This window comes from Trachemys scripta, chromosome 1 (assembly GCF_013100865.1).
Source record: "Trachemys scripta elegans isolate TJP31775 chromosome 1, CAS_Tse_1.0, whole genome shotgun sequence".
Classification (NCBI taxonomy): domain Eukaryota; kingdom Metazoa; phylum Chordata; order Testudines; family Emydidae; genus Trachemys; species Trachemys scripta.
In genome coordinates, this window is record NC_048298.1 from 307,236,644 (window position 1) to 307,252,601 (window position 15,958).

The window sequence follows — 15,958 nt, forward strand, 5'->3', positions numbered from 1 at the left end:
CCAGTACCACCCCTATAAAGTCTATCCGCTGAACCGGGGACAGCGTAGATTTCCCCACGTTCAAGAGAAGACCCAGTTCATCAAACGTCCTTCTTATGAAGTTGACTTGTGCCTCCACTTGAGCCTTGGAGCGGCTCTCGATCAGCCAGTCATGGAGTCGTACTGACCATGACTGCCATGCACTTGGTAAACACTCAAGGCGGCACTGACAGGCTGAACGGGAGGACTGTGAACTGGTAATGGCTGTGGCTGACCACAAACCTGAGGTATCTTCTGTGGGACGGTGTGATTGCTATGTGAAAGTACATGTCCTTCAATCAAGGGTGGCACATCAGTCCCCTGGATCCAAGGAAGGGATAATGGAGGCCAAAGAGACCATGTGGAACATCAGGAAATACTGGAAATAGAAGCCCTTGCCCTTCAGCTCCTGAGAAACCTCTTCCACTGCCCCTAGCACTAGGACCGAGTGCACCTCCTGAATGAGGAGTTGCTCATTAGAGGGGTGGAAGGGCGGGAGGGAAGAGAATTGGAGGGAGTATCCCCTTTCTACTGTGTGGAGTACCCAGCGGTCCGATGTAATACAGTCCCATGCAGGGTAGAAAGGGGACAGTCTAGATAAAAAGGTAAGGTGGGGTGGATCCAGTGTCTGTGCTGGTACGCCATCCCTGAGCATGCCTTCAGAAGGCCTGCTTCTGGCCCAAAGACAGCTTTGACTGGCCAGAGCCCTGGCCCAAGGATGAGTGTGGTCTCTTCCTGCCACTTCTATTCCTTCTCCGGGAGCTATCCTGTCGGTTCTGTGGCTGGAAGAACCATGGAAGAAGTTGTGGCCTGAAGTGCTGCTTCTGTGTCGCAGGGGTATGAAAGCTCAATGATTTGAGGGTGGCCCTTGAATCCTTCAACCTATGAAGTCTCTTAACGGTCTTCTCTGAAAAAAGGGCCGAACCCTCGAAGGGGAGGTCTTGTATAGTCTGATGGATCTTGTAGGGACATGCAACCAGGAGCTGCTCCTCATTGCCACGCCTGTAGCCATTGCACGGGTGGCTGGATCTGCTCCTTCCAAACCCGCCTGTAGGGAGGCCTGTGCAATCAGTTTCCCTTCCTCCACCAGTGCAGAGAATTCTGTGCAGGAGTCCTGCGACAGCAGTTCCACAAACTTGGCCATCATGCCGCAGGTGTTGTACAAGTATCTGCTCACGATGGCCTGTTGGTTCAATATGCGGAGCTGCAACCCCCCGATTGAATAGACCTTCCTCCTGAATAGTTCTAGTTTTTTAGCCTCCCGATTTTTAGGGGAGGGCCCCTGGTAGCCCTGGTGCTCATGCTGATTGGCTGTGTCCATAACCAAGGAATCAGGTCTGTGTGGGTATATCAGTGTTCAGATCCCTTGGAGGGAATGAAGTACTGCTTCTCATTCCTCTTGGCCATAGGGGGCAAAGAGGCTGGGGTCTGCCTAAGGTCTTTGTGATTTCACTGATGGTCTTAATCAGTGGCAGGGCAATGAGGGAAGGCCGGGAGGGGGCGAGGATGTCCACCATGGGGTCAGCATCCTCCACCACCTCCTCTATCTGGATCCCCAGGTTCTGGGCTACCCACCGCAGCAACTGCTGCAAGACCATGCTGTCCTCCAAGGCCAGGGCTGTTGAAGTACCTGCAATGTCCTCGTCTGGGGAGAATGAGGATGAAAGCCTTGGCAGTGGGCCTTGATAACTCCCCTCGGTGCTGAGGGTCATGCAGCACCCGGTGTTGCCATGTCGCTGCCGCCACTGTTGTCGGTGCTGCAGACAAAGGCAAGGTGTTGCTGCCACCGATGGTACCGGTGCCTATGGAGGGACAAAGGATGCTGACGCCATCGACGCCGATCTGGACCTCAATCTCTGGCTCTATCCCTGGCTCTGATGGTAAGCCTAGGGCATCCAGAAGGGCCACTGCATTGGGGGTTGCCACTGGGCTGGCCACAGCACCAGATAGGGCTAGCAATCATGCCGGGACCTGGACCTTCTGCTCCTGGTCCTATCAGAGTGGTAGGATTCCACCTCCAAGGTCTCTGATAAGGAAGACCATGGAGGAGAGGTGCTCTGTGATGCCGGTGAGCGGTGCCAGGGATTGGGGGACCGGTGCGGCTCCCCCACGTGGGTGGACTGTGCCAGGGAGTGGCCTGCTGGAGATGGAGAGTGGCGCGCCATCATTGTCGGCTTGCCCCTTGAGGAGATTGGGGTCGGACAGTCATCGATGACTTGTCTCTCCTCTGCAGGGAGGATAGCACAGTGAGGTGTATAAGGTCATGGGTCGCCTCGAACACCTCCGGCGTAGAAGGGAGCTGAAGCTCTCAGACATGCCGGTCCAGAGAGTAGGGAGTGCCTGGACTCAACTGGACCCCCGAACGGGCAGGAGTTGATGAGACCTTGGGAGGCTGGGGGTCTGAGGTGACAGGTCTCGGTTTGGGTCTCCCTGCTGAGGGCTCCTTAGGCTTGGTTGGGGGAGAGGGGCACCGGGGACCGAGACCGGTGCCTCACAGGGTGTCTATGGACTGAGCCAAGTCTCCTTGGAGTCCTTCCTTAGCGCCAGTGCACTCTGCACCAATGAGATGCTGGGCATGGGCTCTGGAGACCCAGGGTTGGATTCTGTCTGGAGTGCAGCCTCCATGAGGAGGCTCTTGAGCCTTTGCTCCCGGTCTTTTAAGGTCCTGGGGAAAAACCCCTTACATATCCTGCACCTCTTTTGGTGACTTTCCCTGAGACACTTCAAGTAGAAAGCGTGTGGGTCGCCCCTGGGCATAGATTTGCCACAGTCCTTACAGAGTTTAAACCCTGGGGAGCGAGGAACGCCCCGGTGCAGGGGAGAGTTGGGGGAGGGGGAGTCCCCCCAAAGGAAACTTATGAACTATAAACGATTACTAACTACACCAAAAATTTGACACTACCAAAAAAGTGCTTGCCAAGGCAAGAGCAACGGAGTATTCCAGCTAGCCGTCACTGGCGGCAAGAAGGAACTGAGGGAGTGGTGGGTCATCAGGGCCGTATATTGAACACCATGAAGGCGCAACTCCAGCAGGGATACTCCAAGGGAAAAATCTTCCGGCTGTCATGCATGCAGCCTGCGCACACCTAATTGGAATTGATATGAGCAATCACTTGAAGAAGAATATTTAACAAAATCATCATTGATCAAGTTTGCATATGACACAAAATTTGGGAGAGTGGCAAATAATGAAGAGGACTGATTGCTGATTCAGAGCAATCCAGATAAGCTTGGTAATATGCACTTTAATGTGTCCAATTATAAATGTATACATCTAAGAACAAAGATTGTAGGCCATACTAACATGATGGGGGACTCTATCCAGGGAAGCAGTGACTCTGAGGGGGCTAGTGGATAATCAACTGAACATGCACTCCTAGTGTGGTGCTGTGGCCAAAAAGGCTAATGTGATCCTTGCACACAAACAGGGGAATCTCAAGTAGGAATAAGGAGGTTATATTACCTCTGTATAAGGCATTAGTGCAACCTCTAGTGGAATTCTTTGTCCAGTTTTGTGTCCACAATTCAAGAAGAATGTTGATAATTTGGAGAGGGTTCAGAGAAGTGCCACAAAAATTTGGAATTGGAAAACATGCCCTGGCCTCTTTAGTGTAACAAAGAGCAGGTTAAGGGGTGACTTGGAAATCTACTATTTCATAATGCGCTCTTCAATCTAGCAGACAAAAATATAACACAATTCAATGGCAGGAAGTTGAAGTTAGATAAAGTCAGACTGGAAATAAGGTACACATTTTTAACAGTGACAGTAATTAACTATTGGCACAATTTATAAAGAGTCATGGTGAATTCTCCATCATTGGAAATTTTTAAATCAAAATTGGATGTTAATCTAAATGAGATGCTTTTGTTCAAACAAGAATTATTTTGGGAAAGGTCTTGACTTGTCTTATACAAGTCAGTCTAGGGGTCTATGAAAGATTGTCATTACCACAGAATAGCGTTTTCAATCTGTGGACCCCTGGAGATCCACACACTATGTCTAAGATTTCCAAAGGGGTCTGCACCTTCATTTGAAATTTTTTTAGGAGTCTGCAAATGAAAAAATGGTTGAAAACCACAGGACTAGATGATCAAAATGGTCCTTTCTGGCCTTAGATCTGTGAATGGTAGGTTACAGATATTTACTCTCGTTAGTATACAGTCATGCTGTTCTCTCAAGTCTTGCTTGCTGTTTATACAATGCACTCATATTTTGAATACTTGCCTTCACTATGACTATAGAGTTTACAACAACAGAAAACAACCTGAAAATTAGGAGGGAAACCAGTACTTAAAGCTAAAATGTCCAGCTTGTTGGGTTATCCTATTATCAAAAAAGAAAGCTGTTTGGTTTTGTTCTTTGCAGGCCTCTCAAATACAAACTCTGATCCTTGTGGTTTGCATTCATGTTGGCGTGTTTTTAAATAAAACTTTCCCCCGCACCATATACATAACTAGCAAAGCATGAACAGGGAAGTAAATTTTTGAAATGTTTGTCCTTATGAGAAAAATGTTACATTGCTATTTTCACATCTAACCTTGTGCCAAAATCCTTTCATTTCATACTTTGGATGGGAAGAAAGATGACAGCGATGAGAGGTGTGGAAAAAATATTTAAGCTTGGGAATGAAGTCTGGGGAGGTTCTTGACACTGATATCATTGCGGAATATGCAGTATGGTTCTGGTTCCTTTATTTCATCTCCAAGCCCAGAAACACAAGGAGCAATGAGATTTGAAAAAGACAAAGCAACACCTCTCCAAGAAATTCATATGGTGTAGAAAAAGATTGTGTCACACTCTGTTCTGAGTTAGACAATTTGGTGAATTAGAAATTCCTTTTGTATCTACTTTTCATGTTCATAAAGTCAAGTTTCAGACCTGCCACTCGAATTAGACAAATTTTGGTTCAGGAAGAAGTTGAAGACTCCCCGCTTTTCCCAGTGAGTTTATCCAAAACAAAGAGTACCTGTTGCTGTTTCTTTCCAGACTATTGGCACAGTCTGATACTAGCAGAAGTGAAGTATTGTAGGCACAAAACTATGCTGACAGGTCTCATGATAGGTCTGCCCACTGAAGATCCCAAAGAGCTCAAATCGTATCTTTTTAGGAGACCTTTTTCTCCCTTTCATTTTGAGAGCTGACAACTAGGAAACTCAGTTGCAAACAGAAGTATACTTAATTAGACAAACTAGTTGAAATATTCTCCAGACTCATGGACAGTTAGAGATCTAACTGCATCGCAACCAGCTAGAATTGTGCATGTAGAAGCACACCATTGTTACTATGTCAGTGACTTGACTGAATGGAGATACATAACGAATCTGGAGCCCAAGAAGTAAAAATATTCCCTTGACAGATGACTTTTTGCTATTCTTGTTTGGACACACAGACACATTGGTGTGAATCTTGAAAACTAAAAATTTTAACTGGCCTGACAGTTCTTTTGAACAACTGACACTACTACATGGATATTTTAGCTAATTCCAACTCCAGTGATTGCATACGGGGTAAATGGTTGAAATTATTTTGCCAGTGACATACAGGAGGTCAGCCTAAATGCTCTAAGGGTTCCTTCTGACTTTAGAATTGGTTAATGAATTCTGCCTTCCTAAATTCCACTAGCTGTTCAAAATGCCTAGAGTCTTCTCTGACTGATCTCCTTTTGCATTTATCCCTCTGCCTCTGTCCATCAATAGCACCAGCTTCAATACCTCGTTTGCATCCCTAAACCTGTTTGCCACACCAGCTAGTCTCATTCAAATCCCTCCTAAAAACTCAATTCTGCCTTTTTATCCAATAGAACTGAAAGGAGGGAGGGAGTTTATATACAAAAGGTACAGCAAGATGTAATGATAGCTTACTGAGGGCTTGTTTTCACTACCGGGGAGATGGACGCTGCTGCAATCGATACAGCGGCTGTCAATTTAATGGGTCTAGTGAAGACCCGCTAAATCGATGGCAGAGTATTCTCTGGTCGACCCCGGTACTTCACCTCTCTGAGAAAAGTAAGGTAAAGTCAACTGGAGAGCGTCTTCTGTCGATGCAGCACAGTGAAAACACCAGCTTAAGTCGACCTAAGTTACGTCAACTTCAGCTACGTTATTCACATAGCTGGAATAGTGTAACTTAAGTTGACTTACCCCTGTAGCGAAGACTAGCCCTTAGATAAGGAACAGATGAGATTATCACGCTGGTCCTTCCTGTCTCCATCTGCCCCTTTTTGTCTGTTGATAAACCTCAGCTGTATCATGTTACATTTTTACTTTTCTGGACCACATGCTAAAATCTTTGCTGTGGCCAGGAGCTGTTCAGCACAACGAAGAGGAAGGGATGTCATGGAAACTGTTACAATGCCCAGATTTTCTGCCCAGATGCTGAATTAGGTTAGAGCAGCCTGAAGTTGTCTAATACTTTATAACACTACATACAGTTCAGGACATGCTCCAAACTTGTATTCAGCACCTCACAAAAACAAAACTGAAGATAGAGCCTTCAAACTGCTCTAATCTACCCCATCTATCCCCAGGGACTCTTCACAAATAGAAGATAACTGGCGTACAGCATGCCCCAGCCATCACCTTTTATACTGAATAGGGGGTGCTGTATACCCACTGGGGATTCCCCCACCTGGAATCTCCAAGAGGCAGTTTCAATTCTCTTTCTGCCACCTGAGCAGTACAAAAAGCAGAGCAGAGCTGAAAATCTAACCCCCACTTAATTTTGTGAGGTGCCTAACATACTTCTGGGTGCTTAAAAAGAGTAAATATTAATCTCCATCAAGCAGTTTGTAGTGTTATTATGCACTGTTAGACACTTGCCACATTTCACGCCAAGATTAGGTGCATTGGAGCAGTGGATTGTGGGATTCTTGGTATAATCTGCATATCATGCAAGGTCTTTCAAGCAGAGGCCTTTCATGAAAATTTGGCAAATGAAGAACTGCCAGACTGGATCAGACTTGAGGTCCATTTAGTCTCGTATTCTGCCTGTGGCCAGTACCAGAAGCTTCACGGGGAAGTGCAAAAAAAACCCAAACTCACCCCTGCAGCATGGCAGCTCTTAGATCATCTACCTTGATGAAGGTCTCATTCTAAACCCTAATAGTTAGAGATTGTTTTAAAGTTTTAAGAATGACATTTAATATCCCTTCCAAAATTCCGGATAGTCTTGTTTTCCATATAAATGTCCAATCCCGCTTTGAATCTTGCTAATTCTTCACCTCTATGACAATTCAGATTGGGGAACTCACTGACATAATTATGTGTTGTGTGGAAAGAGTACTTTATCAGTTTTAAAATTGCTACTGTATAATTCATTGCTACTGTGTAATTCACTTATGTTACAAGTGGGAGAACAGCAGCCCCCAATCTACATTCTCTACAAGCTTTGTTATTTTGGAATAAAATTGATTAAAGAGGTCTGAAATTTTATTTTTGTCTATTTAAAAGAACATTAGACCAAAATTAATAAAAAACAGAATAGCCGAAAGTAGTAGTTAAGCTAAAAATTTAAAATATTTACAAGAAAATATGGAACTAAAATGTTTGCCTAGCATCATTGTATGTTATCTTTCGTCCTCTCCATACACATGCTTTTTGTCTGTGTCCTTTTTCTAGAATGCAAACTCTTTGGGGGGCAGAAATCATGTTTTTTTATATATATTTGTACAGCATACCTAGCATAATGGAGCCCCCAAGCAGTACAGTAATACCAATAAATTATTATTGCATTCTAGATTTATGTTTTCAGTCTCCTTCTCAATTGAGATGTTAAATGTTGAGGTTATCTACGCAACTACTTTTTGCTCAATTAAAAGTTAACTCTTACAAGTCTTCATTGTGCTTTATATCATAAGCCAATAATTACAAAAGCCTGGGTTTACTTATATAACATACATTTTCTTTCCGTGCCCAGAATGCCACTGTATAGCAATCATCATTTTAATAGAAAAACAAATATTACTACTTACAATTTTCAAAAAGGAACTTTCCTTTGTATAAAATTTTCACTAAAATTGTATTTGCATTACATCTTGCCTAGTGTTGCCACTCTAATTCTCTCAGTATCTTCAAGCTGCCATCTTTGTTTTAATTATTAAAAATATAGGTTTCTTGGGAGATTTGGTTCTCTAGATAAAACTTTTTCTTCATGCAGAAAAGGAGACATTTAGCACATGCTGACAGATTTTGGGACGTGGCAGAAAAATTATGTATTTAGGCTAGCACATGCTACCAGTACCTCAGAGAGGGGGGAGGAAGAATGAGGTATCTCACAGACAACAGACTGTGTACAGCAGACTAGTTACCAAGTTATATTTCTAACTAAGGTGAGCTGTACCATAGTTACCACCAATGGCCAAGAAAGCCAGGGTACTTCTTCACACTTCCCTCTTTAGATTGGGGGTAGAGGGTGTCAAGCAAATTATTGATCCATGCCATTAACCTAGACACCCGATATGAAACAAGACGGCTATAGATTCCTACACATTAATTTATTTCTTCATGTTGTTCCTTGGAACCAAGATAGTCAAGAACTGGACTAGCAACAGTCTTTAAAAAGAAAAAAGTATTTGCCCTCAACTCCTAATTATTACAAAATTGCATTTATTTATTTTTTTTAAAGCTAAGGCTGTTTATTGCATTTTGCATCACCATTAAAATTTAGAAATTATGTAATAACATGTATACATTGAGGCATGATGTGTACTTGACTACAGTATCCCAACAGTTTACAATGTTTGATCTAAATACACTACTTGAATAAACATTATTGCTAATGATGGAATAGCTCCATCTTCTGGAATAAGTTATTTTCATGTCAGCCATCTTTGTATTACCAACTTGGATCTATATGTAAAAACTTCTATTTTAAAGCCTGCCTAAATTATGGTTGTGTTTTTATTGGAGAGTGGAATTGGGGTAGAGAATGAGAGAAATTTATGGCAATAATTTGATTTCTAATAGACTTCAGTCATCACTTCCTTATGAAATAGAAAACAATGTAGGTTAGTCTCTAGTATGTCATATTAACAAGAGTCCTTATTTACTTAAAGGATATCCATAATCAGATTTTGAGGACACTGGGTTAGCTTCTGATTCAGGCAAAACATGCCAGCATATACTTAATTTTAGCACAGAGTCAACCATTAAGTGCTTTCTTGAATCAGTGCTAAAGTGTTGTCCTCAACAGGGATGGACATAAGCACATGCTTATGGACCCTCCTGAAATTGGGTCTCTTACTGCTTTTAGCAAAAGCACTTAAGCATATACGTAACAAGTTAAACATTTATAGTTTAAATTTATCTCTCAAAGTTAAGCATATACTTAAGTGCTTTGCTGACCAGGGGTTTCAAGCACATGTTTAACTTTAAGCAGGTTAGTAATACTGTAGTCCCACTGAACTCAATGGGACTATTCATTTGCTTAAAGTTAAGTTTGTACTTAAGTACTTCACAGAATTGGAAACTTAGTTCCCAAAACATAGAACTATTAAAACTGTGATTATAGTGCTTGAAATTTATTTTACAATCGAGTAACTTTTCTATCTCATGAGTATTTTGTACTGCTGTTGCTTGAAAAAACAGGCATTAAGTAATATTTTAGTTACTGAAGTTGCACCATTGCCTGGAGAATCAGGAAACATTTCACAGCAACAGTCAACAGATTACTGAGCACTATATGTTAGATCAGGGGTAGGTAACCTATGGCATGTGTGCCGAAGGCGACACGCGAGCTGATTTTCAGTGGCACACTGCCCAGGTCCTGGCCACCGGTCGGGGGGGGGGGGAGGGACGGACGACTCTGCGTTTTAATTTAATTTTAAATGAAGCTTCTTAAGCATTTTAAAAATCTTATTTACTTTACATACAATAGTTTAGTTATATATTATAGACTTACAGAAAGAGACCTTCTTGATTATCACTTCAAAAGTTTTTTTCTCTTAATTAATTGGCCTCTCAGAGTTGGTAAGACAACTCCCACCTGTTTATGCTCTCTGTATGTGTGTATATATATCTCCTCAATATATGTTCCATTCTATATGCATCCGAAGAAGTGGGCTGTAGTCCACGAAAGCTTATGCTCTAATAAATTTGTTAGTCTCTAAGGTGCCACAAGTATTCCAGACCTTCTAAAAACGTTAAAATGTATTACTGGCACGCGAAACCTTAAATTAGAGTGAATAAATGAAGACTTGGCACACCATTCTGAAAGGTTGCCGACCCCTGTGTTAAATAATCTATTGACTAGTGCTGTGAAACGTTGCCTGATTTTTCAGGCAATGGAACAACTGTAATCATTTTGGGGGACCTGGTGCCAATTCAGCCAATCAAAATAAAGAAATTAAAAATGTGTATATTCATCTGCTTTTCTATTAGTAGTATATCTAAAGTTAATACATACTCATGGTCAGAAGAGAGTAACAGAAATTTAAATAAATTTCTTTATCAAAACAAAGCGCTAGCAGCTTTATTTCTTTGTAGAAGTAAGCATCCCTATGTCCATTCTTCTATAATGAGGAAAATGAAAAAGTCGTGCATCTTTGCAGGAAATGAATCTCATGGCGATAAGATATATAAAAACAATTTTCTTTCTTTCTTTCTTTCATCTCAGTAATAATTGATAGTTATTGATAGATTCTTAAATCATTAGGAATACCATACCAATTACCTACTTTATAGTAGAATGCTGTACTATGATTTCTTGAGTACTACAGGAAATATTGCACAAACCACCATATTGCCTGCATTAGTCAAACAAGAGCAGGGAACAAACAAAACTTTAGAGGCTGAACATATACATCTGGAAATCAGATTCCTTATGCAAAATAAATATATTGAACAGACAAAGAACAAAGGACAGCAGATTTTTTTAAAATTATCTTTTGACTTTCTGCCACTTCATGTGTCTTCTGTTTTTTTAATGGAGACATTAGTTAAAAGAACTCTCTCAACCCATAATCAAATGTTAGTTGTATTTAAGTACAGCATAGCAATGACAAATGAAGAAAGTTTAAAAATGTAGTATACTGTATTACTCTTTATAATACTGCATTAAAGTCCCTTTTGCTAAGGCTATGAAGGACTGATGTACAGAAATATGGGGTACCAGCATTTATGTTTGGCAAAATAAAAATGGAAAAGAAAATTATAGCATTGCCATCAGACATTTTTACAAAATAAATGTCTAGATGATCACATGCCTTACGCTTACACTCATTTTGAATATATATTTTATTTGAAGGGGCAATTCAGAGAGTCACAAATAAGGAAAGGACACTAAGGTTTTAATAAGGGCAACAAAAAAGTTGTTTTCACCAGTATAGATTCACATTACAGTACACCAATATTGACAGCATTCTCTTTTGTCTATTTTTGGTACATAAGATGGAATCTCTCTACATAACCTTATAAGGCTTCAGTAACTAAAAAGTAAAAAACCTATTAGTTTACAATTTATTTAAAAATTTGAAAGACACAGCAAGTTCTAAACTTTAGTAGTGCTACCCATACACAACCGTCTGGTTGAAGAACCCAGTAAAAGAGCCTCCTTTCAAGGAAGCTTGCAACAGTAGAGTTGTGCAATATGGATGTTTCTTACTACAAGAAAAAAAATTACACATGGCACATTCTCATTCATATTTCGCAATGTAAAAAGTTACAAACATACCTAATCAAATAAATAATAATAAAAAAAAGAATTTGAATGTGTTTGTTAAGTATCCTAAAACCACTACGTAAGAGGATAATGGCAACTTTCACTCACGGATTATTTACATGGTAATACCCAGGTCAGGGTACACTGCTACAAAACTCATAAAACGAAGAGTAAACTTGAAATGGTTTCCATAATAAAGGTCTAGCAGCATGACTATCTAATGCTGTTTTGTTTTTCCTGACAGCTTTTGGAAGTTTGTTTTAATCTATATCTTCATCCAGTTCATAATTGTCTTTATCATAAATATCTTTTACTAAAAGAACCCGTACGAGCATGTGTTCCAAAGTGTTGCGGTCCAGTGAAGTGGAAGTATACCAGACAGGGCTATCTGAGGAAACAGAGCATTCCGGTTGTAAATAGAACACATCCATTCTCTGATTAAGATTCTGTGGGCTAAAAGGAAAAAAAAAATGGTCAAAAGAGTCAAAGTTTCACATGACAAATGTACACAGGTTTTGATTTTTAACATCCTGTGTGTACAACTATAATTGTGCATATACATATTAGGAGTTGAGGATTAATGTGGAAAAATACTGCCTTCTGGTTTGAAAATGGGACCTTATGGTGGCATAAATGGCTTCAAGCATTCTTGTCCAGCTGAGGTTGCTTTTCGATCTAAGGTGCTGTAGCTCTCTATAAACTAAAAACTACACCTCTACCCCAATATAATGTGACCCAATAGAACAAGAATTCTGATATAACGCGGTAAAGCAGTACTCGGGGGGGGGGGGGGGGGGGGGGCAGAGCTGGGCACTCCGGCGGATCAAAGCAAGTTCGATATAACGCAGTTTCACCTATAAATCGGTAAGATTTTTTGGCTCCTGAGGACAGCGTTATATCGAGGTAGAGGAGTATTATATATTTCCTTAAAATTAAAAAAAGGTTGATGCACAGTCAACCTGTGGAACTCTCTGCCCAAGGATGCTGTGAAGGCCAAGACTATAACAGGGTTCAAAAAGAACTAGATAAATTAATGGAGGATAGCTCCATCAATGGCTAGGTTCTGTTTGCCAGAAGCTGGGAATGGGTGACCTGGAATGGATCACTTGATGATTACCTGTTCTGTTCATTCCCTCTGGGGCACCTGGGATTGGCCAGGATACTGGGCTAGATGGACCTTTGGTGTGACCCAGTATGGTCGGTCTTAAGAGAGAAACGAAAAAATCTTTTTCCTGCCTTTTCTTTCCAAGGTTTGGTTGTTGGGCATAGGCTTACTATCTTGCTGCCTTAGCTCCTGAGTCCCTATTATATGGTTCCTCTTGTTTCTCCTATGAAGCTGCTTTGCAGTTTCCTACTGAGCCATGCAAATCTGGTGAACTTGGTGCTGTTGTGGCTCAGATGCATCTCAGCATTCTTAGACAGTGGAGAGGATTCTTAAGGAAATTCTCAACACAAAGCTGCCCATCTAGTTTATGATTATATTTTTAAATTATTCTCCTCCCCCTTAAATATTACAGATTTTAAGAGCCAATAGTACTGGGACATGCTTTTTGGCTCAAAGTATTTAGCTGGCTTTTTCGGACTGGCACTTGCAGATTGCAGACAGGGCAGGCCTACACTACACAGCCGGGATCAACGCTCTGAGATTTATCCACGGGCAGTCGATTTAGCGGGTCTAGTAAAGACCTGTCAAATCGACAGCAGATCGCTCTCCAGTCGAGTTTCTCCCGTTGACCCCTCGCAATGTAGACCCCGCAGTAACTCGACCTAAGGTACGTAGCGTAGGTCGACTTACCACAGTAGTGTAGACATAGCCTCACTCAGCTGCAAGAGCAGCTACTTTCCTACTTTGATAGAAACAGACATCATTGTTGGAAGTTGTTTAGATTTGAAATATTATATTTAAACATTTTAATATTCTCAACTGATTCTCAACAATCAGACCTGTTTGCTGAAAGTGAGAGGTGTGCCTTTAAAATTTCAGCTGCAGGTTGTCAGCTGATTCTCAAGTACCAGTTTCAAAACCCACTTACAGAATATAGGGACCATTACTTGAAAATTGAGAGAACAGTTTTAATTAAATGTTGTTTTAAAGAGGTATTTTACAAAATAACTTCAACTGTGCAGGAAACCTCTCCTCCATTGGGTCAGGGTATTAACAAGGTGTGGCAGCAAACAAGACCAGAAAAGACAGCCTGCAATTGCAGTAGGGAAAATGACCAAGAGCTATTTTAAGATATTGTACTTTACAATTGTGACATTATTAGGAACAGAAGAGCTATTTTGAAAGCTTCGACAATTGTTTGCTTTTCGCTCTCCTTTCACTATTTTCAATTAAGTTTCTTGAAAGTGTTTTGTATGCTCCATCTACTGGCTACATAGCAGTAGTTAACAAAAATCTACCTCTACAACGTGCTATTACATACAATCTTCCCAAGGTGTGTGATTCTAGTGTCTAAGCAAACATATTTTAGCAGGGCAAGGACTATTTAATGGGAACTGGTTTTCAAATATTTAATAGAACACTGAAAACCACAGCGAGAAACCAAAGAGGTAAAATTCTATACTTGGACTTTGTTTCTGCCATACATTCAATTATATCTTCACTTTTTAGGGATAAAGTGCAGTTTGCTAAAACATTTTGGGCTTTATATTATACTTTGTGAAATTTCTATGGAACTTCTCAGATTATTTAAAAGTTGTAAAATGTTTCCCATTTTAAGTTCTTCAGTTTTCTACCACATATACATTTCCAAAACATTCAACTTTTGAAATGAAATTTTCTAAAGTTTTGTCTGCCTGAAGCTTTTTTTATTATTAATTATTATTATTAAATAGTTCATTTAATAACTATTCATCCATTTCTAAGTCATGGGCTAGTGAAAAAATTATTCTTTTCTCATTGTGAAAAAATTCGAAGCATGTATTCTGCTGGGGCAACAACAAAACAATCTGAACTTGAAATCTACCATATAAGCAGCAGTCTTCAAATGAGAATAAACTCTAGAATTTTTTTTTTAATTATTCGATAATATTTACCTGCATAACAGAACTTTTCATTAAATTGTAACTAATGTGCAACTTATTTTCAGTGGGATTTTTGCCTGACTTGAGAATTACAGAATTGGGTCCTTAACACCAATTCATCAATTTACAAGCAATATAAAGAATGCAGGGGAAGACATAACATGATCATGGTTTGCTCAAACTAATATTTATTTCATTCTGAAGAAACCAAAAGAATATTAGTATGCATCTGGAGTCCAATAAGAGCAGAATTACAGCTGTTTGAGAGTCTTTCAATCAGTAACAGAAAAAACTTAAAATACTTGTCTTCAACAAAAACAGAGAATATTTGCTTGGAATAACATATCACCACAAATAAAAGGCACTAACTTGGTGTTGAGCATTTGAATCTCTACAAGTTTAAATACCTTGTGGTTTTCTTTTACATCATTCACATTCTTATTTAACATCTAAACAAAAAGGAATCAAAAGATAATGGAGCTTTATAGGCCTAGGTTACCAAATCCAGAAATCAGTAGTAACTGAAAGTTGTTGCCATCACGTGACTTTTCGAAGGCCTATATGAAATAAGACTGTTTTGCAGTCCAATTAGTGATCAGATATGCATACCACAAGACACATCATCAATATATGAATCAACTGGGTCTCCTGTTGGCAAGTCTGAGATTCTCATGATTTAATAGATATCGAAACCAAACCATACTCTTACCCCTAGATGGAGTGTCTTTCTGCAGAGCAGAAGGGGGAAGTTTTTGTTGCAAATTTCAGTGCTTTCAATCTGCCTCTTTCCCCAAGCAATACATTCACTTTATTTGTGTAAACTTTATTTCACATTGCACCATAATAGTCTCTCCTTCTGCACCCTCACAATTCTAAAAAACATACGTATACTAGTCCATGAAACACTTACCTCTTAGATAGATAGCACTCAAACATTTTTACTGGACATCTAGCAGGATTTGATGTGTTTTCAATTTGTTCAAACACTGGCTCATCATCTTCATGTTTCCTTTTTCCAGTAGTAATTTTATCTTTAAAAAGGAAAAAACCCATCTAAGCCCAAACTTGAAAACATAAGGTAATTTCATTTTTATATTTAACATAATAGATTAGGGTGAACAAAAGTACAACCCAGAATACTGGAGATGCAGCCCATAGACAAGGTTCCAACATTAGACATGGAGGCTACTTGGAACAAGATGGAATATTTAATGCAGGGACCTTGTAGTCGCTGCAGACCACACATTCATATTAAAG

The 15,958-nt window shown here is 40.3% G+C and overlaps 1 protein-coding gene across 12 annotated transcripts in view; it reads right to left on the reverse strand.

The window, feature by feature from the left end:
- Window positions 1–10,831: 10,831 nt before the first annotated feature.
- ZMYM2 (zinc finger MYM-type containing 2) overlaps window positions 10,832–15,958 on the reverse strand; it is a 185,597-nt gene continuing 180,470 nt past the window's right edge. For all 12 annotated transcript variants that reach the window (XM_034758789.1, XM_034758797.1, XM_034758798.1 and 9 more), the window contains 2 exons: window positions 15,612–15,732; window positions 10,832–12,127 (listed from right to left, as the gene is read on the reverse strand). In XM_034758789.1, coding sequence (XP_034614680.1) covers window positions 11,935–12,127; window positions 15,612–15,732 — 314 coding nt within the window. In that variant the 3' untranslated portion in view covers window positions 10,832–11,934. The remainder of the gene's footprint in view (window positions 12,128–15,611; window positions 15,733–15,958) is intronic.